The sequence below is a fragment of the Hypanus sabinus genome, chromosome 2 (assembly GCF_030144855.1).
Source record: "Hypanus sabinus isolate sHypSab1 chromosome 2, sHypSab1.hap1, whole genome shotgun sequence".
NCBI lineage: Eukaryota > Metazoa > Chordata > Chondrichthyes > Myliobatiformes > Dasyatidae > Hypanus > Hypanus sabinus.
In genome coordinates, this window is record NC_082707.1 from 94,885,804 (window position 1) to 94,910,212 (window position 24,409).

Genomic DNA, 24,409 nt, shown 5'->3' on the forward strand with positions numbered 1-24,409 from the left:
GTGCTGGGCAGTGAGTAAGTAACAGCAGTTCATCTATTGAATTCCAAATGGAAAGAGTAAGCAAACAAAACCATAGGAATCCTGAGGAAAGCTCAATGCGTCCTGGAACCGTAGGTCATATGCCAAACAATTCCAGCACGTTTGGTTCCGGTTTTAGATCCTGACTGGAAAGCTGAGAAAGACTCCTCACCAGCATGAGTGACCTCTGGGTGGCGCCGCTCGACATGTCCTTGCAGGAAGGAATAGTTCACAAATGCCTTGTCGCAGAGTCGGCACTGCAAAGAAGAAACTGAATCAGAAACTGGGATTTATGTAATGCTCATCGAGTTAAGCTGGACAATGGAACCATTTTCATATATCCATACTCACTTACAACATAGAAGGTGACTATTCAGTCTATCAAGGTTGTGTGGTTCACCTAACAATGTAGTCTGCCCATTAATATCCCCCACACTCATTCTCACTGCATTCCCATCAACTCTCCTCACAGATTTTACCTACACTCGAGGGGCAATTTACTCCAGCCAATCAACCTACCAACCATCTTAGATATGTGGGAGGATGGGCAGACTCCACTGATAATACCCAATGTCAAGATTAAATCCAGATCACTAGCACCATGAGGTAGCAGCTCTCATAACTGTGCCACCAATTCAAGAATACAATCTAAACATCGGCTATCTCCAGTTCAGAATCAACATGGTTAAATGCAAATCCCAGTAAAATACACCCAACTGTCACTTACTCTCACACCAACCGTCCTGAAAACTCCCCGGTGTAATGCCAACTTAAAATAGAATTAATAGCTGTAAATCAATGCAAAATCATTGCTGGATTAATACTATACAAACTCATTACAAGAAAAGCCTTTGTGCCAGAATTGGAGAATTACGTATTGGTTTATTGGTAAAAACATTTATGTACATTCAAAGATTAATTTGGTTAATTGTCTTGTTTCATGTCTTCAACTCCAGGAGCTTCACTTCATCACTTCCAGATTAGCATAATTAACTAATACTCTTCCCAATTGTTAAAGACTACATTTCAGATTTGATTTTTTTCCCACACTTACATCAAAAATTATGAAAACTGTATTGTTTACTTAAAAACAGATACATCCAATCAAATTACATCATTTGGCTCAAAACTTTACTTGAAAAGAGCTTCCCTTCATTTCTTCTAAATTGATAAAACTAATATCCATCTTCAATCACGTATCAATGACCACATTCTCTCTCAGGAAAAGTTATATTAAAAAGTTTGGAACTGATTGTGTTTAAAATTCCTTTTTTAAACCAAGCTACATGATTCCATCATTAACTACAGATTCACCAATCTGAGTTCTGCCAGCATTTTGTGTTTTTGGTTTATCCAGTTGCTGTTCACTGATACAAATCAGTAGAAAGTCTAATAACCATTAGCTGATTTTTTTCGGAGCTTGAACAGCAACCAATCAGAGTTCAGAGGTGACTTCACACAAGTCGAGGAGAGAGCTTTAAAAATCAACGCTTCGTAACCTTTTTTTGTGGAGCTTGAACAGTGGCCATCCAGAGTTTGAGGATTCATTAGCATGGTCAAATAAAAATAAGGCAGAGGTAAGCGGAGTGGCTATTGTTGAAGTGGGACAGTGTTAGAGTAGGAAAACTTCCAGCTTCAGCTCAACAGGCTCGGGCAAAAACAGGCGTGAGCAATGTAAGTATCTGGTAAGCTTTTTCTTGCTCATTCTTCATCTGTTAGTGTAGAGTTACGGGATTGAAATGGCTTCAGGCGCTGTGTCTTGTTCTGTGTGTGAGATGTGGGAATCCTGGGATAGCTCCAATCTCCTAGATAACCATACCTGCACTAATTACACTGAGCTGCAGCTCCTCAGAGAACATGTTAAAGAACTGGAGCTGCAACTCGATGACCTTCAGCTCATACAGGAGACTGAAGAGATGATACATAGGAGATGCATGGAGGTAGTCATCCCTCAGTTGCAGAAAGCTGGTGAATGGGTGACTGTCAAGAGAGGGAAGGGAAATAGGTAGCCAGTACAGAGTATTCCTCTAGCCATATCCCTCAATAACAAGCATACTGTTTTAGATACCGTGGGGAGGGAACAAACTACCGGGAAGAGCTACAGCAACTGGGCCCTAGGCACTGAGTCTGGCACTGTGGCTCAGAGAGAAGGAGTAGAGAAGGGCTGGAGTAGTGATAGGCGTTTCCATAGTCAGAGGAGTAGATACAAGAGTCTGTAGACTCGATAGAGACACCCAGATGGTATGTTGCCTCCCAGGTACCAGGATCAGGGGCATCTCGGATCATTCCCACAACATTCAAACGGGGGAGAGTGAGCAGCCAGATGTCTTGGTACATATTGGTACCAATGACATAGGAAAGAAAAGAGTGGAGGTTCTAAAGAGCGAATTTAGGGGGCTAGGTAGAAAGCTGAAAAGCAAGAACTCCAGGGTAACAATCTCTGGATTACTGCCTGTGCCATGCACAAGAACAGAATGCGTGGCTGAGGAGCTGGTGCAGGGGGCAGGGATTCAAATTTATGGATCATTGGATCTCTTCCAGGGAAGGTGTGACCTGTACAAAAGGGACAGGCTACACCTGAACTCAAAGAGAACCAATATCCTTGTTGGGTGGTTTGCGAGAACTTTTAGAAAGGGTTTAAACTAACTTGGCAGTGGGATGGGAACCGGAGTGATAGGGCTGAGGAGAGGGATATTGGCTTACAAGCAGAGGTAGTGGATAGTGAGATTGTCAATAAGGAAAGGCTGATGATAATGCAAAATTGCAGTCAGTGGGATGAGCTGCAGTGTAAAAGGAGGGACAAAATTGAAAAGGGTGACAAATACAGGACTGAATGTGTCATATTTGAATGTACACAGTACACAAAGTAAGGTAGATGATCTTGTAGCACAGTTAGAGATTGACAGGTATGACATTGTGGGTATCATGAATTCATCACGGCTGGAAGACGATTGTAGTTAGGAGCTTAATATCCAAGGGTACACAATCAATTGAAAGGACTGGCAGGTAGGCAGAGGAGTGGCTCTGCTGGTAAAAAAAATTAAATCAAAGAGGTGACATAGGATTGGAAGATGTAGAATATTGTGCACAGAGTTAAGAAACTGCAAGGGTAAATAGTCCCTGATGGAATTATTTACAGGCCTTTGAACAATAGCCAGGATGTGGTCAATGAATTACAGAAAGAGATTTAAAAAGCACATCAAAAGGACAATGTCACATTAGTCATGGGGGATTTCAATATACTGATAGATTGGGAAAATCAAATTGATGCTGGATCCCAAGACAGAGAAATTGTGGAATGCCTCCAAGATGGCTTTTTAGAGCAGCTTGTGGCTGAGCCCACTAGGGGAAAGGCAATTCCGGATTGAGTGTTCTGTAATGAACTGGATATGATTAGGGAGCTTAAGGTAAACAAACCCTTAGGAAACAATAATCATAATATTATAGATATTACCCAGCAGCTTAAGAGGGAGAAGCTGAAGTCAGATGTATCAGTACTACAGCTGGTGGAGTAATGGGAATTACAGAGCAATGAGAGAGGTGTTGGCCAAAGTCGACTGGAAGGGAATACTAACAGGGATGATGGCAGAGCAGCAATGGCTGGAGTTTCTGGAGTAATTCAGAAGGCATAGGTTAGATACATCTCAAAGAAGCAACCCGCCTGAAAAGGGAACTCAAAGCCAACATAAAAGAAAGAGAGCACAGCATAATGTAGTGGGAAGTGAGAGGATTGGGAAATGTTTAAAAACCAACAGAAACCAACTAAAAAAAATAAAGGGGGTGAAGATGAAATATGAAGGTAAGCCAACTAATAAAATCAAAAATTATGCCAAAAGTTTTCTCAGATATATAAAGAGTAAAATATTGGACCGCTGGAAAATGACACTGGAGAGCTAATAACAGAGGACGTTGAGCACCTGGATTTTCAGAAGGCCTTTGACAAAGTGCTGCACATGAGGCTGTTGATAAGGTAAGAACACAGGATATTACAGGAAAGATACTATCATGGATAGAACACTGGCTGATTGGCAGGAGGTAAAGAGTGGGAATAAAAGAATCCTTTCCGGATTGGCTCCTAGCGATTAGTGATATTCCACAGGAGTCAGTGTTGGGACCACTTCTTTTTATGTTGTATGTCAAAGATTGAGATGATGAAATTGAAAGCTTTGTGACCAAGTTTGTGGATGATATGAAGATAGGCAGAGGGGTAGGTAGTGTTGAGGAAACATAGAGGCTGCAAAAGAATTTAGACAGATTAGGAGATTAGGCAAAGAGGTGGCACATGGAATACACTGACAGGTCATACACTGTGGAGGAAGGAATAAAAGTTTAAGCTATTTCCTAAATGAAGAGAAAATTCAAAAATCCATGGTGCAAAGGGATTTAGGAATCCTTGTGCAAGATTCCCTACGTTAATTTGCAGGCTGAATCAGTGGTCAAGAAGGTAAATGCAACGTTAGGATTCATTTCAAGAGGACTAGAATAGAAAAGCAAAAAGGTAATGCTGAGGCTTTATAAAGCATTGGTGAGGCCTCATTTGGAGTATTGAGTGCAGTTTTGGACCCCTTATTTAAGGAAAGCATGTGCTAACATTAGAGAGGGTTCAGAGGAGGTTCACAAGAATGATTTCAGGAATGAAAGGTTTATCTTATGAGTAGCAATTGAAGACTCTGGGCTTGTACTTGCTGGAATTTAGAAGGATGGGGGGGATCACATTAAAACTTACCGAGCATTGAAAGGCCTAGATAGAGTGGACATGAAGAGGTTGCTTCCTTTGGTGCAGAAGTCTAGAACCAGAGGGCACGGCCTCAGAACAGAGGGACATCCATTTAGAACAGATATAAGGAGGAATTTCTTTAGCGCGAGAGTGGTGTATCTGTGGAATTCGTTGCCACGGACGGCTGTAGAGGCCAGATCATTGAATGCTTTTACGGCAGAGGTTGAAAGATTCTTGATTAGTCAGGGTGTGAAAGGTTATGGGGTGAAGGCAAGAGAATAGGGGTTGAGAGGGAAATGGATCAGCCATGATGGAATGGTGGAGCGGACTCGATGGGAGGAATGGCTTAATTCTGCTCCTATGGTCTTATGGCCTCATTGTTTGAACATCCCAAAAACTGCTCTCTAGCCCGCTGGGAGCTGTACAGGGCTCACAGTGTAAAAGCAGTTACAGTACTACCTATTGTGTTTTTCCACATGCATGTACTGTATAACTGGGATATTAAAGGTGGGCATTTTAAGGTCTAATTTTCAGAACAGCAGAAACTCTATCAATCAGAGTGAAGAGCAAAGTCAAGATGCCTCGAAACGGTGACTCCTCTGCTTTCTCCTTCGGAAACAGCCCTATTTCTAACTTTGATATCTCTTTTTCCCTTTTCCAGTGTCTTTTGAAGACCCTGACCTGGAGTTACACCCTTACTTTGGCTCTTTGCAGGAATGAGACCCGCTCTCAGGGTCTCACGACTGGACACTTCTTGATATCCCAAGGACGCGGCCTGGAAGACTTGGGCCTTCAGGGTGCTGGATTTTCGTGCCTCTGGAGACGGGCTGATTCAAGGCCGGTGCCTATGACAGCGGCGTTACGGGAGAACACAGAACATCGAGAGCAGCTAGTTAGCTGCCAGTGGTTGTGTGTCCAGAGACTAGAGCCTTGGGGCCAATTCTCTGGGCAAACAGCTGCTCAGAAAAAGTGACACAACAGACTTTTAACATTATAAACCGGCGATCTGTTTGTTATGTCTCCCCTCTCCCTGTAAAATCAGGGACACCTCTTTTTTCCTTATTAGAGAGAGAGAGAGCCTGTGGTATGTCCAATTACCAGGTGAATGAGTAGTCTTTGGGGTGCTGCAAGTCTGTGTCTTTATTGATGCTTTGCTGCACACTTGCGTGCTCGGTGGAGGACGTCAATGTCTATTTGCTGGTGGGGGGGGGGGGGGTTGTTGCCTTGCTGCTGCTTGTGCATAAAAGGGGGGAACTGGGGTCCTAACATTTAACTCTTAATCATTCTTTGGGGCACTCCTCTGTTTTCGTGGATGGTTGCAAAGAAAAAGAATCTCAGGATGTATATTGTATACATTTCTCTGACGTTGAATGTACCTATTGAACCTATTGAATTTCATTTATGCAATCTCCCTGTGCTCTAACTCAGGGGCAAGAAATATAATTTATAGGTTTTACCCAAATAGGCTTCAGTTTTTCCCCCACTTCTTCACAAAGTTTCTACATCTACACTTGTAGCTTCAAGCATCCAAAGATATACCACATGGAGCAAATTTGTTGGGTCCAGTTTCTCTCAGTTCTCTAGTGTTGGCCGGTTCTATCCCCTGAGTAAACAGAAATGGTTTAACAATAATGTCCTTCTAAATTTCGTGCTTCAAAACTGTTTTACCAAGCAACTGTTTGCGGCATCATGTCTTAAACCAGAAACATGAGAATGTAATCCAAGTCAGAATCCCAGAGGAGACCTTGTCAAAGATGATGCCTGTTAGATGACATAATGTCCTCTTGGGTAGATGTGACTCTATCTAGAGAGGCAAATTTCCCAAGACACCCAGCTGGTATCTTTGCTCAAACAACAGAGTCAGATAATTAACATCCCTGCTAATGAGAGTTTGCAGTGTGCTATTTGGCTGCTAGGTTACCTAATTACACCTGCAAGCAGCATACAACATCAGCTTGGAGCACAAACATTCTATGGAATTGGCATGGGTTTTTTTTACTGGAACAGCACCTTTAAGTGAATGCTTCACAAGGAAAGGCTGTCTGTAATAGAAACATAAAAAACTGGGTAATAGGTCAGAATCCAAATTAAGAAAAATAATAGAACAAGACTGTTGCAATCTTCTTTAAGCACTTATTCATCTTTGTTTTACTGCTCTATGCCAAAGCACAGCCGGCAACAAGCTCACATAACACTGCTGGGAATCAAAAATAAAGCCAAGGATGCAGACAATTTTGTGAATCGGCACAAAAGATGCTGGAAACACTCACCATCAGGCAGCATTTGTGAGAAAAGGTTTAAAAACTTTCTAACTGGCTGCATCACCATCTGGTACGGGAGGGGGCATCTATGGAACGGGATCAAAAGAAGCTCAGAGAGTTGTAAACTTAATCAGGTCCATCACGGGCACTTCCCTCCATAGTGTCTTGGACATCTCCAAGGAGTGATGCTTCAAAAAAGCAGCATCCATCATTAAGGACCCCCATCACCCAGGTGATGGCTTGTTCTCACTGCTACCATCAAAAAGCCTGAAGGCACACACTCAGCGATTCAGGGACTGCTTCCTCCCCTCTGCCATCCAGTTTCTGAATGAACATTGAACCCATGAACACTACCTCACGAGTTTTTTATTTCTATTTTTGCACTACTTATTTAACTATTTTTTAGTCAAATGTTAAACAACAAAAATACACACACACACATACATATGTTAACTGCAATTCATGGATTTTTTTCTATTATTATATATTGCACTGTACTGCTGCCACAAAGACAATAAATGTCACAATACATGGTAATATTACTCCTGAGTCTGATAGCTCTGATTTAGAGTCTCAAATCTAAAACATTAACTGCTTTCCATCCCAGAGACACTGCTTCTTGCAATCCTGTCAAGGCTCTACTGCCGGGATTCCCAGTCATTCACATGCCATGGACCCCTACTATTAACCATGGCATCAGCCAGATTTGAAATAAACTTTCATATTATCCAAATGAAGAAATAACGGGGGTGAGTAATGTGCAAGGCAACCTAAATGTTCTTGCTCATAAGCTGCAAAAAAAGTGACCACTTGCAGGTGCATCCAGTGGTTAGTAAGAAAAACAACTGTGGTTATCTTGAAAGGATTGTTGTTTTGAAGTTGGGATGTACACAGTGAAGCCACGTCTGAAGTACTGTGTGCAGTTTTGGTCCCCTTATTTCGGAAAAGGCATAAGGGTGTACATCATTGGACACAGTCTATAAGAGAAAAATAAAGTGAATCTTTCCTTCTTTCTTTCTGACAGATCCACTAGGCTATATTCAGGGATAAGAAGGCTGTCCAATCATTAGTGGCTAAAGAAATGAGATCAGTATCCTTTCCAATTTAGAAGAATGAGACTGATCTTATTGGGATATCCTTAAGGAACAGGATAGATATGGAAGTGTTTCCACTAGACGAAGGAGGGTACACAGTTATGACAGGGGGATGTCATTTAAAACTGAGGTCTGCTGGAATTTCTTCTCACAGCAGGTGGTGAATCTCTGAAATTCTCTGTCCTGGAGGATTGTGGAAGCTGGATCATTGGGTGTATTTAAAGGAAGTAGATTGTTCCGAGACCAAGGAATTGTGAGCAAATGGCTAAGTAGAGGAGTTAAGGCCTGGGGCAGATCAGCCAAGATCATATTGAAAGGTGGTGAAGGCTTGAGGAGCCAGTGACCTACTCTCACGCACAAACAGGCAAATCTTTACAAATAGGACTGAGATTGAAGGCACAAGTACCTTATGATAGTTATTGGCTCCTGCCTGTACAAGCAGCTGAAGAGTGGCAATCATCTTCTTGCGACGTCGGCCCTCCTCTTTCACTGCCTTCAGCTCCTCCGTCTTCTTAGCTATTTCCTCCCTGCTCTTCCCCAGCTCTTCCAAGGTTAACTGCAGCTGCTCCTCCAGTGCTTGAATGCTGCTTGTGAAGAAGTCCTGAGAGTGAAGAAGGTATTCTGTGTTTAGTTGGGCTAGCTTGAATACCTTCAATAAGACTGGGTCAACCGGGTTCTGACAGCAGGGACATCTTTCAGAGTCCAGGTTACAGAAGGTCACACTCATGATGTTCTCCTGGAGGGCAGAAATATCCAGTTCCCTGGCCACTCGCTCCACATCTATAGCACTGAACCGCCTCCAGTCTATGCTTTCATGTCTTGAACAGAATTTGAAGGCGGGCAACCCACCAGTGCCCAATGGCAAGTTCCCAAAGCCCATTCCAAATCCCGTGTACTGGCTCTGCGATGATATCATTAACTCTGCTTGGTGATAAAGCTGTGGTGTCAGGCGGTGGAACTGAGGTCGGTAATAGACATTGCTGAGGAAAGGCTGTGGAGAACAAAAGGAAACATCACTATCAAACCCTCCTGTTTTAAGACTACCATCTCCACGGACCCATGAATAACACACCCCATTCTCACAAGCTACCTAATCATTTATTTTCCCAATCAGAAAAACAATCAGCATTTGGCAATACTTCACCTTTCATCCCCATCCATTAAGGAGGCTGCACGCAAGAATTTCTTTACGTCTAATCTTAAATTGCGCTGCACAATTCATGAACCATCCGCACCGACAAGACCTGTGGATGACATTGTGACATAGCTAATAGAGCCATTGCCTTACAGCACCAGGGACCTGGTTCAATCCTGACCTCTAGTACTCTGTGCAGAGTTCATATGTTTTCCCTGTGACTGTGTGGGCTTCCTTCAGATGATCTGATTTCTTCCCAAATTCTAAAAACATGTGGGCTGGTTGGATAACTAGCCACTGTAAAACTTCGCTTGTGGGTAGGTAGGTTGTCCCCAGATGAGAGGTAGAATTCCGGGTGATTTTTGAAGGGTTTGTAGGATTAGTGCAAATGCTTAAGAGTCAGTACTGACTCCGTGGGCAGAAGGGCTCGTTTCCATTCTGTATCTCACTTCGACTCCACGACAATCCCATTACTTGGCACCACAAGTCAGAAGTGCAGCTGGATTCTTTATAAATATAGTCTTTTGAGGCAAAGTATGGCAAGGAAGCAAGTTTGGGGCAGGGGATGGTGTGGGGAGAAGACTGAGTCACTACAGGAGTACAGAAAAATTGCCAGAGGGGCCAAAGAAGTAGTGTTGAGAGGGAAATCACCAATTGGGAACTAAATGGGAGGACAAATGAGTTCCCACAGGAAGGCAGCAAATAATGGACAGTAGGTGCTTCCCAGAAAAGAAGGCAATAAGTTGAGGTGCTCAAGAGAGGAGGCAGGAAAACAAGGAAGATCACTGACAAACCAGAGAAAAGCTGCAGATGCTGGAAATCCGAGCAACACACACAAAATACTGGAGGAACTCAGCAAGCCAGGCAGCATCTATGGAAAAAAGTTCAGTTGCCATTTCAGGCCGAAACCCTTCAGCAGGACACAGGAAGATCACTGCGCTGTTTGATATGATAACAGAAGAAGTCACAAGACACCTATTCATCCCTTTGAACAGCTTAAACCAATAGACGGTCCTTGTCTCTATCACCTCTCACTTACAGCTGCTCCAAGAAAATTAATTCATTCAACTGCCTTTGCCTGCAAGGAGCTCTAAAGCCCGGACAGTAATCAACAATGATTTAGTGTTGCTGTCATCAGTTTCATTCTGTTCTCAATGCTGAGAGCTTTGCACAGGTGGGAAGTCCTCCTTTGTGGAGGGGCAGTGGATTTGTGCAGAGGGGGAAGGGATGGTAGTATTGGGACCAGTAGCAAAGGAACTCCACTTCCTTGATACTGGTGAATGCTGAATTCTGTTGGTTGAAGCTACTAACAATAAAGTATTTTTCACCCTTGTTAAGCACGTTTATACTCATAATATACTCATTATACTCATAGTAATACTCAATACAGTTAAAGGATGCACATATTTTAAAAGGTTACTGGCTGTAAAGACTACAAACTGAAGGTTGCAATGGTGGTATGCTTGTTCGTTACTCTATCTGGCTGGATCATATTCCAAAGTTCAAAGTAAATTCATTATGAATATATGTATATGTCACCACGTAATACCTTGAGATTCATTTTCTTACAGACATCACAGTAGAATAGAGAAATACAATAGAAACAATGAAAAACTACATCAAAGATTGACAAACAACCAATGTGCAAAACCATTTAGTGATCTACTGGCATGCCACAGAGAAACTATAATGGAAAACAAATAAAGAAGACTGGTCCCAGGGCCAAAACATTAACAATTGTTGCTCTCTCCACAGTTTCTCCAGCATTTTCCGTATGTTTAAAACCGAGAAATCATGCTTCTGCTCTGGATACCTGTTCGGAAGTAAGGAAGATCTCAAACTCTTCATCACAATGAAATTGTCTCCTTCAGCCAACCTTCCTCTGTCTTGCAACCATCTAAGTAAAGAGCGCTAATATATTTTCTTTTCTCATGATGGTCCTTGTCGATACTCTGCTCCCTCCACAAAATACATCAGACAACAGCTCTACTTCGCCATCAAAGTCACATTCTACCCAGTGGCAAGTTTGATATTGCTTTGAATTAGGAACAAAAATCTCCAAGTTGACCAACCTTCCTTTCCAACTTCCAGTAAAATTCCGGACACTACGTTTGCTCCTTTCCTTGCATCCCAACCGCAACATTCTCTTGGACCGGGTGGACCTTCAAACTCATCTTAGCAACAGTAACTGTACTTTTAGCCCAGCATCACTACCACAAGACCACCAGTCTCTTTTCCACCATCATCCTTGTGTCAATCTCCAGACTGCCAAAAGCTTAATCATATGCAATACAAGGATTCCCTCATCTGCAGCAATCCTGAATTAAGGCTTATTCCCATTTGGTCCTTGACCTTGTCAACTCTAATTGGCACAAAATGTCAAATTCAATTGTTCCCTATTTTCCCAAATCTCCTCCATTTGCTTACCCCCTCCACGTCTTTACAACCTCCTCCATGTCTTAATCACTCCCTATTTTTACAACCTCTCTAGGCATGTCTTCACATACCATCTATTGCCCACAATCACCCACATAACTCATCCGCTAGTTATCAGACTCATTTGGTGCACATGTTGAATCCATCTGCAGCAAGCACTAAACCCTACTTCCTTATTTCACGGATAGGAACCTGCTCAAAATCTGCATCTTTAACCACAAATCACTCACCTCCCACAACTTTTCTCCACTTTGCTTCGCGTCCAGTTCAGACTCTATTAATTGCTTTTGGGCATTTTTCTTCTATTAGGGTCACCAGTCTCACCAAGGTTTAGAAAGAGAAAATACAGTTAGGAGCAGACTGGCAATTTGCTCACTTTTAGAGGCATAAGAAAACAAATAAAATAAAAATGTAATAAAGTTTACTTAATACTGTTGTTAAATTTCTTAAAACCATGTAATAAAAACTCTAGTAGGGAAAGCAAGGGACAAGTTTTTCCCATAAACATAAATTCTGAGAGGTGGCATTGCAATTTCTAAGTAGTGTGCATCATTCCCGCAGGATGCAAAGAGCATGACAATATGCAAACCGCAAACTGGCTATCAGATTATCATCAAGACACACAAAATGCTGGTAGAACACAGCAGGCTAGGCAGCATCTATAGGGAGAAGCGATGTCGACGTTTCGGGCCGAGATCCTTCAATGCTGCCTAGCCTGCTGTGTTCTACCAGCATTTTGCGTGTGTTGTTGTTTGAATTTCCAGCATCTGCAGATTTCTTCATGTTTGCTATCAGATTATCATGTCTTGTTCAATTAGCTGATTGCAAGGGGACACTAGCAGGAATGATAGCAGAATAGATTGGCTGGAGTTTCTGCGGGGAACTATAAAGGCACAATTTAGATACATCCCAAAGGTGAGGAAGTATTCTAAAGGGAGGATGAGGAAACTGTGGCTGACGGGGAAGTCAAAGATTAATTAAAAGCAAAAGAGATGGTATATAATAAAGCAAAAATTAGTGGGAAGTTAGAGGATTGGGAAGCTTTTAAAGAACAACTGAAGGCAACTAAAAAAATCTATAAGGAGAGAAAAGTTTTAACATGAAGGTAAGCTGGCCAATAATTTCAAAGCGGATACCAAAATATTTTCAGTTATACAAAGAGAAAAAGAGAGGTGATGGTGAATATCAGAAAGCTGGATCATGACACTGAAGAAGAGTAATAGGGGACAACGAAATGGCGGATGAACTTAATAAGTATTTTGTGTCAATCTTCTCTGTGGAAGACACTAGAAGTATGCCAGAATTCAAAAGAGTCCGGGGGAGGGGGGGGGGGGAACAGAAGGGAGGATAAGATACTTGGAAAGCTGAAAGGTCCAAAAGTAGATGTCACTTAGACCACTTCCCTTTCAAGCCAATTCTCCTGCCAGCTCCACATAACCTTTAACATCCTGACTAATCAAGAACCTATCAACCTCCACCTTAAGAGCACCCAATGACCTGGCCTCCACAGCCAACCGTGGCAACGAATTCCACAGATTTACCACCCACCTCGTTCCTCCTTATGTCTGTTCTAAATGACTGTCACTCTATTTTGAGACTGTGCCCTCTGGTCCTGGACTCACCCACCAAAGGAAATCTCCTCTTAACATCCCCTCTATCCAGGCCTTTCAACATGTAATAGGTTTCAATGAGATCCGCCCTTAGTTTTCTAAATTTTAACAAGTACAGGCTCAGAGTCTTCAATCACTGCTCTTATGATAACCCTTTCATTGCCAGAATCATTATTGTAAACCTCCTCTGAATTTTATCCAATGTCAGCACATACTTTCTTAAACAAGGAGCCCAAAATTGCTTACAATACTTCAACTGAGATCTCACCAATGTCCTATAAAACATCAGTATTACATCCTTGTTTTTATATTCTAGTCCTCTTGAAATTAATGCTAACATTGCATTTGCCTTCCTGACCACTGATTCAACCTGCAAATTAACCTTCAGGGAATCCTGTATGAATACTCCCAAGTCCCTTTGCACCTCGGATTTTTGAATTTTTTCACCAATTAGAAAATAGTCAATGCTTTTATTCCTTCTACCAAAGTGCATGACCATATACTTGTCAAGACTGTATTCCATCTGACACCTCTTTGCCTATTCTCCTAATCTAAATCCTTCTGCAGCCTCTCTGCTTCTTCAACACTACCAGCCCCTTCATCTAGCTTTATATCGTCCGCAAACTTGGCCACAAAGCCACCCACTTCATCATCCAAAGCACTGACATATAACATAGCAGGAAGTGGTTGCGACACAGTCTCCTGTGAAACACCACTAGTCACCAGCAGTCAATTCATAAGGGATCGCTTTAATCCCACTCTTTGCCTCCTGCCATGCAGACAATGCTCTATCCATGTTAGTATCTTTCCTGTAATACCCTGGGCTCTTATCTTGTTTGGCAGCCTCATGTGTGGCATCCTGTCAAAAGCCTTCCTAAAATCCAAGTATACATCATCCTCCAATTCTCCTTTGTCTATCCTGCTCATGTTTCTTCAAAGAATTCCAACAGGTTTGTAAGACAAGATTTTCTCCTATGGAAACCATATTGATATTGGCCTATTTTGTTATGTGCTTTCCAAGTACCCCAAAACCACATCCTTAACAATTAACTCCAAAATCTTCCCAACCAGTGAGGTCAGGCTAACTGGCCTATAATCTATCTTCTGCCTCCCTCCCTTCTTCAAAGGTGGAGTGACATTTGCAATTTGCCAGTCTTCTGGAACCATTCCAAAATCTAGTGATTCTTGAAAGATTATTTCCAATGCCTCAACAATCCCTTCAGCCACCTCGTTTAGAACCCTGAGGTGCAGACAATCATATCCAGGTGACTTATCTACCTTCAGATCTTTCAGTTTCCCAAGCACTTTCTCCTTAGTAACAGCAACTGCATTCACTTCTGTCCCCAGACACTCTCAAACTTCTGGCATACTACTATTGTCTTCCACAGTGAAGACTGAACCAAATACTTATTTAGTTTGTCTGTCAGTTCCTTGCCCCCGTTACTATCTCTCCAGCGGTATTTTCCAGCAGTCCAATATCTATTCTCACCTTTCTTTTACTTCTTGTATATCTGGAAAAATTTTTGTTAACATTGGCTAGCTTACCTTCATATTTCATCTTTCCACCTCATGTTTTCTTTTAGTTGTTTTCTGTTGGTTTTTTTAAATTTCCCAATCCTCTAACTTCCCATTAATTTTTGCTATATAGGCAGTCCCCGGGTTACGTACGAGTTCCATTCCTGAGTCCGTATTTAAGTCGGATTTGTACGTAAGTCAGAACAAGTACATCCAGTATTATTTAGCGACAGTTAGTCAAATGTTTGTCTTAGTATATATTTTACCTTTCTATGCATATAAAACATTTAAGAAACGTATGTATTCCAATAATTAAACCACTGCATTGCTTAGTAACAATTGTAGCTTTCATCGGGGCAGGGCCTTTCACACGCTCCATTATTCTCACTTTATCCGTTATCCTTTAAAATTGTTCCGATCGTTGACCGACTGTAGCCTAATGCTTTTCCAATGACCGATGGCGTTTCACCTCTTTCCAAACGCTTTATTATTTCCACTTTAATTTCAATCGTGTTCGCTTCCCGTCAATGGTACAGAAACACTGCGAGCGTCGGGTCCCGACCTCTGCCGGCTCCCGAAGTTCGCTGGATCTTAAGGACAACCGCACACCGTCAATGGTACAGAAACACTGCTGTCATCAGGTCCCGACCTCCTTCGGCTCCCGAGATCCGCTGGGTCCTAACGACCACCGCACACCGTCAATGGAAGAGAAACACTGTGGGCAGCTGGTCCCGAACTCCGCCGGCTCCTGAATTCCATTGCGTCCTAAAGACCACCGTGCTGAGACAGGCTGAATGGGACAAGTGGGGCTGTGCTGGGTTTGGGTATTTGATCATCCACAATATTCCGCGTTTAAACTGGAGGTGGCAGGTCAAGTTGTGAACTCCATATCAACCCGGCACAGATGGTACGGAAGTCACTGGATCGACATCAACCCGGCATGGGAGTGGTCTGTCACTGGATCGAACTCAGAAACCTCCTTTCTCGATCCCGGCGCTGATCTCACTGCGCCACCAGCCGACCAGAACGGTGGGGGGGGGGGGGGGGGGGGGGGGGGGATCAGAGTGAATCTTACTAAGAAAATTTTAAGCTAAATACAAAGTTAACCACTCAACACAGCGTCAACGGCAACGACTTAAAATGGAGGACGGTGTCAGGATCTGACTTAAAATGGTGGACGGCGTTCTCCTTCCTCAGTTTGTAAGTACGAGTTGTCTGTAAGTCAGACGTTTGTAACTCAGGGACTACCTGTATTATATATCCTCTGTTTTGCTTTTATGTTGGCCTTGACTTTCCTTGTCAGCCACGTTTGCATCATCTTGCCTTTAGACAACTTTCTCTTCTTTGGGATATATCTGACCTGCACCTTCCGAATTGCTCCCAGAAACTTCATCCATTCCTGGTCTGCTGTCATCCCTGCCTGTGTCCCCTTCCAATCAACTTCTGCTGGCTCCTCCCTCATGCCTCTGAAAATCCTTTTAATCCACTGTGATACAGATACATCTGACTTTAGCTTCTCCCTCTCAAATTGCAAGGTGAACTCTATTACATTATGGTAAAGGGTTCCTTTACCTTAAGCTCCCTCAGCATATCCGGTTCATTACACAAACCCAATCTAGAATCACAAACAAGAGAAAATCTGCAGATGCTGGAAATCCAAGTAACACACAGCATGCAGCATCTATGGAAAAGTGCATAGTCGATGTTTCAGGCTCAGTCCTGCTAAAGCGTCTCAGCCCAAAACGTCGACTATATTTTTTTGCATAGATGCTGTCTGGCTTGCTGAGTCCTCCAGCAATTTGTGTGTGTTACACAATCCAGAATTGTTGATCCCCCAGTAGGCTCGACCACAAGCTGCTCCAAAGAGCCATCTCAGAGGCATTCCGTAAATTCTCTCTCTCCAGATCCAGCATTAACTTGATTTCCCAAATCTATCAGTATATTGAAATCTCCCATAACTAACGTAAAATTGCCTTTTTGAAATGCTTTTTCTATCTCCTGCTGTAATTTGTAGACCACATCCAATCCTCTGTTCACAGGCCTGTAAATAACCCCAATCAGGGTCTTCCTGCCCTTATTGTGACTCTCCCACTGGTGAAAACCTCTACATTGTCACACTCCGTTCTGAGGCCCTCCATTAGTCAAGAGTCGACCATGGATGTTACGTCCTACCTACCTACACAATCAATAAGCAGGCCAGGGCAGTACAATATGGAAAGCAAGCTATTGCCCATGCAACAGGCGCACCTTCTTCAAGCAGCTGACAAATCCAAATGATTTACAGAGACTGATACAGTTTGTCACCAGTGGCACTACAGGAGTTGCCAGTCAACATTGAACTCAATGTAATACTGCCTAAGGGACTCCATCACCGGATTTTTCCTTGGGGTTTACCCCCAAAGCCTTCCCCATAAGTGGGTTGGGATCAGAGTTTTCCTTCTAGATGAGATGCCAACCATGACTGATGAGCCCCATATGCCCAGAAGTTCTCTTAGGATCTTATACATTTAAACGCCACTCTCATTCTTCTAAACTCCAAGGAATACAACCCAAATTGTCTATCCTCTCTTGGTACAACAACATTGCAGGAAAGAAATGTCAGGGTACACAAAGGACAAATGTACTGACTCTTTTACCCTTGAGAGGTGTGGCCAAGAATTAACACAATGGAGGTCTTCACAATGATGACTGGCTTCAATGGTGAATGCAGTGAGAATAGCTCCATTTCTGGGAAGAGGAAATAAACGGCTGTCCATATAGAACAGTCACCAGGAAATCCAAGGGATTTCAGAGGAAATTCTCATGCTGAGAATGTGGAGCTCACTCGCATGTTCCGGTTGAAGAAAATAATAAAGATGCATTTAAGGGGGACTTGGAGAAGCACACATAAGAGAAGGGAAGTGAGGGTTATGCTGATAGATGAAAACGACAGGAGGGATATGTGTGGTACGGTACTGTGCAAAAACCTTAGGCACATTTAAATAAATTCTGTTAAGCAAACATGCTTTCGAAAATAATAAAATGAAGAGTTTCTAAACATCAAAAAGCTTACTATAAAGAGCAGTAAGCAATAAAAACTAAATCAAATCAATATTTGATGTGACCACCATCAATTTTGTTGGGTACACTTTTAACCATATAACTACAGCTCGGAAACAGGCCATCTTCACCCTTCTAGTCCGTGCCAAACGCTTATTCTCATCTAGTCCCACTGACCCGCACTCAGCCCATAACCCTCCATTCCCTTCCTGTCCATATACCTATCCAATTTTACTTTAAATGACCATACCGAACCTGCCTCTACCACTTCTACTGGAACCTTGTTCCACACAGCTACCACTCTCTGAGTAAAGAAATTCCCCCTCGTGTTACCCTTAAACTTTTGCCCCCTCTCAACTCATGTCCTCTTGTTTGAATCTCCCCTACTCTCAATGGAAAAAGCCTATCCACGTCAACTCTATCTATCCCCCTCATAATTTTAAATACCTCTATCAAGTCCCCCCTCAACTTTCTACGCTCCAAATAATAAATGCCTAACTTGTTCAACCTTTCCCTGTAACTTAGGTGCTGAAACCTAGGTAACACTCTAGTAAATCTTCTCTGTATTCTCTCTATTTTGTTGATATCTTTCCTATAATTCGGTGACCAGAACTGTACACTATACTCCAAATTTGGCCTTACCAATGCCTTGTACGTTTAACATTACATCCCAACTCCTATATTCAATGCTCTGAACACTTTTGTGCAATGTTGTAAGAAAATCGGCTGAGAGGTTGTTCCAAGCACCTTGGAGAACTTGCCACAATTCTTCGGCAAACTTTGGCTGTCTCGCTTACTTCTGTCGCTCCAGGTAACCCCAGACAGCCACAAAGATGTTCAAAACAGGGCTCTTTGGAGGCCATACCACCTGAAACCATATAAAAAATCTAGGCTGCCTAAGACTTTTGCACAATACTGTATATCCTACTGTTTTAAGTGGCTTGCAGTTGCTTTTTGACCTGTACATAACAGCTAGCAGTCAAACTACACACATAAATCCACAGTCCATTATCCAGTGCTTACCATATCTACCACACACTCCGATCAAAAAACCTGAAAGCTTCCAAATGCAGCAAACAGCACAAACTCCCTCCTCAGTGTGGCTATTTGTATCAGTTACCTAGTGCCTGGAAACAAGGGAGCTATGTGCTTGGACACACCCAAATCTTTGTCCCCTGCTCAGAACAATCACACACACGTAAAAGCATTTAACAACATGCAAAACCAGGGCTCAAATATGAAAACGTAAGCTAAATGTTTTAGAGAGAGTAACACTATTAGATGTCCCTTTAAATGTGAAACCTACCTGGACTGTGAGAAACTGTCAGATCAACACGCACAAAACGCTGGAGGAACTCGCATCTATGGAATTGAATAAGCAGTCAACGTTTCGGGCTGAGACCCTTCTTCAGAACCGGAAAGGAAGAGGGAAAACATCAGAATAAAAAGGTGGAGGTAGGGGAAGGAGGAGAAGCCAGGTGACAGGTCAATTCAGGTGGGTGGGAAATGTAAAGGGCTAGAGAAGAAGGAATCTGATAGGAGAGGAGAGTGGACCATGGGAGAAAGGGCAGGAGGAAGCGCACCAGAAGCAGGTGGTAGCCAGCTGAGGAAAGTATGAGACCAGAGTGGAGAATAGAAGAAAAGGGAAGTGAGAGGGGAAAAAAGAAAGAAAAATTACCGAAATGAGAAATCAAAATTCATGCCATCAGTCTGGAGGCTACCTAGACAGAACATGAGGTTCCACCCTGTCAGTGTCATCAGAAGAGGTCATAAACTGACATGTCGGAACAGGAACGGGGATAGGAATTAATTGAAAGCCACAATAGCATAGCGGTTAGCGTGACGCTATTACACGCGGGGTGTTCTGGAGTTTAGAGTTTGATTCCAGCGCTGTTCTGTAAGGAGTCTCTGTACATCCTCCCCGTGGAATGCGTGGCTTTTCCCCGAGTGCTCCGGTTTCCTCCACAGGCCAAAGACGTACTGGTAAGTTAACTGGTCATTATAAATTGTCCGGAGGTTAGCTTAGGGTTGTGGGGTTGCTGGGCGGTATGGCTCAAAGGGCTGGAAGGACCATTTCCACACTGCGTCACAAAATAAATAAATAAATAGGAAGCGTTGGCCACTGGGAAATTCTGCTTTTAGCAGATGGAGAGAAGCAGCTCGACAAAGCGGTCCTCCAATTTACTTCGGGTCTTACCAGTGTAGAGAAGACCACATCAGGAGCACCAAGTTGGACACAGTAGACAAAAAAGCAGATAGGCAGGTGATACACAGGTGCCTCACCAGGCAGGACTGTTTGGGGCCTGAATGGAGGTGAGGGAAGTGGTGAATGGGCAAGTGTAGCACTTTGGCCACTTTCAGGGATATGTGCCAGGAGGGAGATTAGTGGAGAAGGACAGATTAATAAGGGAATCACAAAGGAATTAATCCCTGCGGAATGCAGAGAATGGCGGGGGGTGTCAGGGAGAGTAAAGATGTGCTCGGTGGTAGGATCCCACCAAAGATGGCAGAAATTGTGGAGAATGATATATTGGATGCGGAAGCTTATGGGGTGGAAGGTGAGAACTCTATCCCCGTTAAAGTGGCGGAAAGATGGGGTGAGTGAAATGTCTGGGAAATGGAGGAGATGCAGGTGAGGACAACGTCAATGGTGGAGGATGGGAAACACTGTTCTTTGAAGGAGGGGAAAGGAAAGCCTCATCCTGGGAACAGATGTGGCAGAGTCAAGCAACCTGAAAAAAGGGAATAGCATTTTTACAAAAGCCAGGGTAGGAAAAGATACAGTCAAGATAGCTGTGGGAACTGGTAGGTTTATAAAGGAAGTCTGTGACGATTTGTCGCAGAGATGGAGAAAGAAAAACCAAGAAAGGGAAAAGAGGTGTCAAAAATGGTTCAAGTGAACTTAAGGGCATAGTGGAAGTTGGAGGCAAAGTTGATGAAATTGACAAGCTCAGCATGGGTGCTTAAAGTAGCACCAATGCAGTTGTCAATGTAGCATAGAAAGAGTCTGGGAACATTACCAGGGAAAACGTGGAACATAGACTATGTTCCACATAACCAACAAAAAGACAGGCATAGCTGGGGCCCATGCCTATGCTGATGGTTACCCTTTGAGTTTGGACGAAGTGGGTAGAACCAAAGGAGAAATTGTTGAGGGTGGAGATCAGTTCTGCCAGCCAGAGGAGGGTGGTTCTTGAGAGGAGCTGTTTGGGTATTCTATTGAGAGAGAAGCAGAGAGTTTTCAGGTCTTCTTTATTGGGGACAGATTGTAGGAATGGACATCTGTGGTGAAGATGAGGTGATCAGAGCCAGGGAATTTGAAAGCTGTCGAGGAAATCGACAGCATGAGAAGTGTCATGGATGAAGGGTGATAGAAAGGAGTTGAGGTATGAGGACGCAAGTTCAGTGGGGCAGGAGCAGGCAGATACAATGGGCCTACCTAGAGAGTCAGATTTGCGAATCTTGGGTAGGACCCATACCGTAGAGTGTGGCAGAAGGGACTATGAGTTTGGTGGCAGTAGATGGGAGATTTCCAGGGTTGATGAGGTTAGTGATGGTGCGGCAGACAGTGGCCTGATGGTCCAGAGTGGGTTCCTTTTCATGGGGTAGGTATGAAGAGGCGTCTCAGAGTTGCCGCCTGGCCTCTGCAAGGTAGAAGACAGTCCAACACACTACAACACCACCCACTTGTTGTGGGTTTGATGGTAAGTTGGGGTTGAATGAACAGAAGAGCATCCTCCAACTAAGGCCTTGCGTGTAACTTATAAGGGTTAAGGTGTTATCATCGATAAAGTTGACAGAGTTGTCCGGAAATTCAGCTCTACCCTGTACTGCTAAAAGCCCCCATGCAGTCGTAATTCCATTTCTAAAATTCAATTCCAGCAAAGTCAGTAAGAGCAGTTTGGAAGAGTTGTGACCGCTACAACAAACATGTTTAAAGCCAGAGCCCTGGGATGAATTTCCTCTGTAGGGGAATCTGAGTAAGAAAGGAGCTTGTTCAGCAAGGGCATCAGAAAGCACGTTTTCCTTACATATTTTAGAACCTAGAACTCATTCCCCAGGGATAGATACAAGAGTAACAACATCCATCAAGGCTTCCATTAGTCAAGAGTTTCAAATGTTACAGAATTACACAGCACAAAAAAAAACAAGCTATTGGGCCCAACTTGTCCTTGCCAACCAAACTAACGGCATTTGCCTGTGTATTACTTATCCACCTAAACTTTTGCCATCCATGTACCTGTCTAAATCTCTGTTAAATAGTCAAAGTACATTTTATTATCAAAGTATGTATACTTTATACAACATTGAGATTTGTCTGCTTACAGGCAGCCACGTAACAAAAACCCAATAGAACCAAAAAGGGATGCCAGTGTGCAAAGAGAAATAAAAACAAAAAACAAATTGTGAAAACTATAAAGCAAGCAAACAGCATTCAGAACTGAGGCTCACAACACCAGACATCACTGCAGCGATTTCAGAAGTCCACTAGTTGCAGGCCGCATCCCGAGTCCAGCACAGATAACAGCAAACCCTGCAGAGCAATGGGCCAACCTGCCCATCTCTCCCCTCTGACCCCACCTCCCTGACCATTTCAATCAGGCCCAACTCTCAAATCATTGTGAATGGACCTGTCTCTATCTCTTCCTCTGGCAGCTCATTCCATGGACGTACTGTTGCCTCTAAGTCCCTTTTAAACTTTTACTCTCTCTGTTTGAACCTATGCCCTCTAGTTTTGAACTACACAACCCTGGGGAAAAGACTGGCAATTCACTTTACTTATGCCCCTTATGATACAAGTTCACCCCTCCACTTCCAACACTCCAGGAATAATAGTCCTAGCCTATCTGTTCAGAAACAAGAGAAAATCTGCAGATGCTGGAAATCCAAGCAACACACAAAAAGCTGGAGGAACTCAGCAAGCAGCCATAGATGCTGCCTGGCCTGCTGAGTTCCTCCAGCATTTTGTGTTGTTGCCTAGCCTATCCATTATATCTTAAACCCTACAGAACCAATCAACATCTTTGTAAATCTTTTTTTATACCCTTTTCAGTTTAACATCCTTCCTAAGCAGGGTGACCAGAAGTGTACATAGTACTCCAGATTTGGTGTTACGCACATCTTGTGCAGCTGTCTCAATTCCTGTACTCGATAGTGTGACCAATGAAAGCAAGCCTGCCAAACATTTTCTCTACCACAATGTCTACAGGTCAAGTCAAGTCTATTATCATTTCAACCATAAATTGCTGGTACAGTACACAGTTAAAATGAAACAACATTCCTCCAGGGCCCTGGTGCTATATGAAACAACACAAAACTACACTAGACTATCTGAGACAGCACAAGGCTACACTAGACAAGTAAAACAACATAAAAACTGCACTAGACCACAGAGCTGCACAGGACTACATAAAGGGCATAAAACAGTGCAGGGCAGTACAATAATTAATAAACAGGACAATAGGCACAGTAGAGGACAAATTACAATATAATAATAAATTATGTAGATGTCAGTCTAGACTATTGAGGAGTCTGGTGGCTTGGGGGAAGAAACTGTTGCACTTTCAAGAACTATGTACCTTCACTGCTAGATCTCTCTGTTCTCCAACACTCTCCAGGGCTCTACTGTAGATAAGAGGGAAATACGTATATGTCACTTATAAGGTCAGCTGTTGCCAAGGGAAAATATGGGAAAGATGCGATTGTTCTGGAGAGGGAGCAGAGGATGTTGCCCGGTTTAGCATGTTTCAATTGTAAGGACAAACTGGTTGGGCTGAGTTTGATTTCCTTGGAGTGGGAGAGTCCACTCCATCACTTGGAGTGATGAACTTACAAGATTATGAGAGTGCCTGCTTACAAGGTTGTTCGCCAAGCCTGGAGTATATGTCGCAAACGTTTCGTCGCCAGTCGAGGCGATATCATCAGTGTGCAATTGAGTGTTGTTTCTGCAGAGTGCTCGCATTTATACTGCTCCAACTTGTTGTTCCGGTTGATTAGCTGCAGCACTGGCCACTAGTCTCCACTGGGCCCTGGCCAACTGGATAGCAGAGTGATGGCCGCTGGCCCGTATCCCTGGTTATCGGCCGTTGTGAGCGTGGTTCCTCGAGTGTCCACAGCTCACCCTTCAGTCCTGATCCCGCAGAAGCACAGGTTTGTAAATTGTATCCAGTTCAATATGCTTGTGAATAGCACCTTCTAAGAATTCTCTTTATTTATGAGAGTGATTGATAGGGTAGATAGCTAGTGATTTTCTGCCCCCTGGTAGCACAAGGGAGCAGCAGGTTCAGAGGGTTTCTGAGGAGGCATTTTTCCCCCAAAGGGTGGTTGGAAGCTGATTATATACTGTCTGAAGATGGGGTGGAAAAGCATCAAGACAAGTACTTGAATCACCAAGGCAGAGTAAGCTATGGACCTAACACGGGTAAAGGGGATAGGTAATAGATGGGCAGCATGGACATAATGGAATGAAGGACCTGTAACTCTAAGGCAGGTTTGAATGCTCAAGTGGCCAATTCCTGGTCTTAATCCTTCCAGGTGAAATTCTCCTCCAAAGATCTCTTCAAATGCTGACTTACAGACAAGGG

At 43.2% G+C, this 24,409-nt stretch overlaps 1 protein-coding gene across 6 annotated transcripts in view; it reads right to left on the reverse strand.

Moving 5' to 3' along the window:
* Window positions 1–24,409, reverse strand: part of LOC132381197 (cilium assembly protein DZIP1L-like) — a 162,034-nt gene that overhangs the window by 133,994 nt on the left and 3,631 nt on the right. For 5 of the 6 annotated variants that reach the window (XM_059950507.1, XM_059950493.1, XM_059950500.1 and 2 more), the window contains exons 2-3: window positions 8,497–9,081; window positions 191–275 (exon numbers count right to left, since the gene is read on the reverse strand). In XM_059950507.1, coding sequence (XP_059806490.1) covers window positions 191–275; window positions 8,497–9,006 — 595 coding nt within the window. In that variant the 5' untranslated portion in view covers window positions 9,007–9,081. Of the gene's footprint in view, window positions 1–190; window positions 276–8,496; window positions 9,082–11,891; window positions 11,981–24,409 lie in introns of all 6 variants that reach the window. The other variant, XM_059950518.1, reaches the window with a different exon arrangement.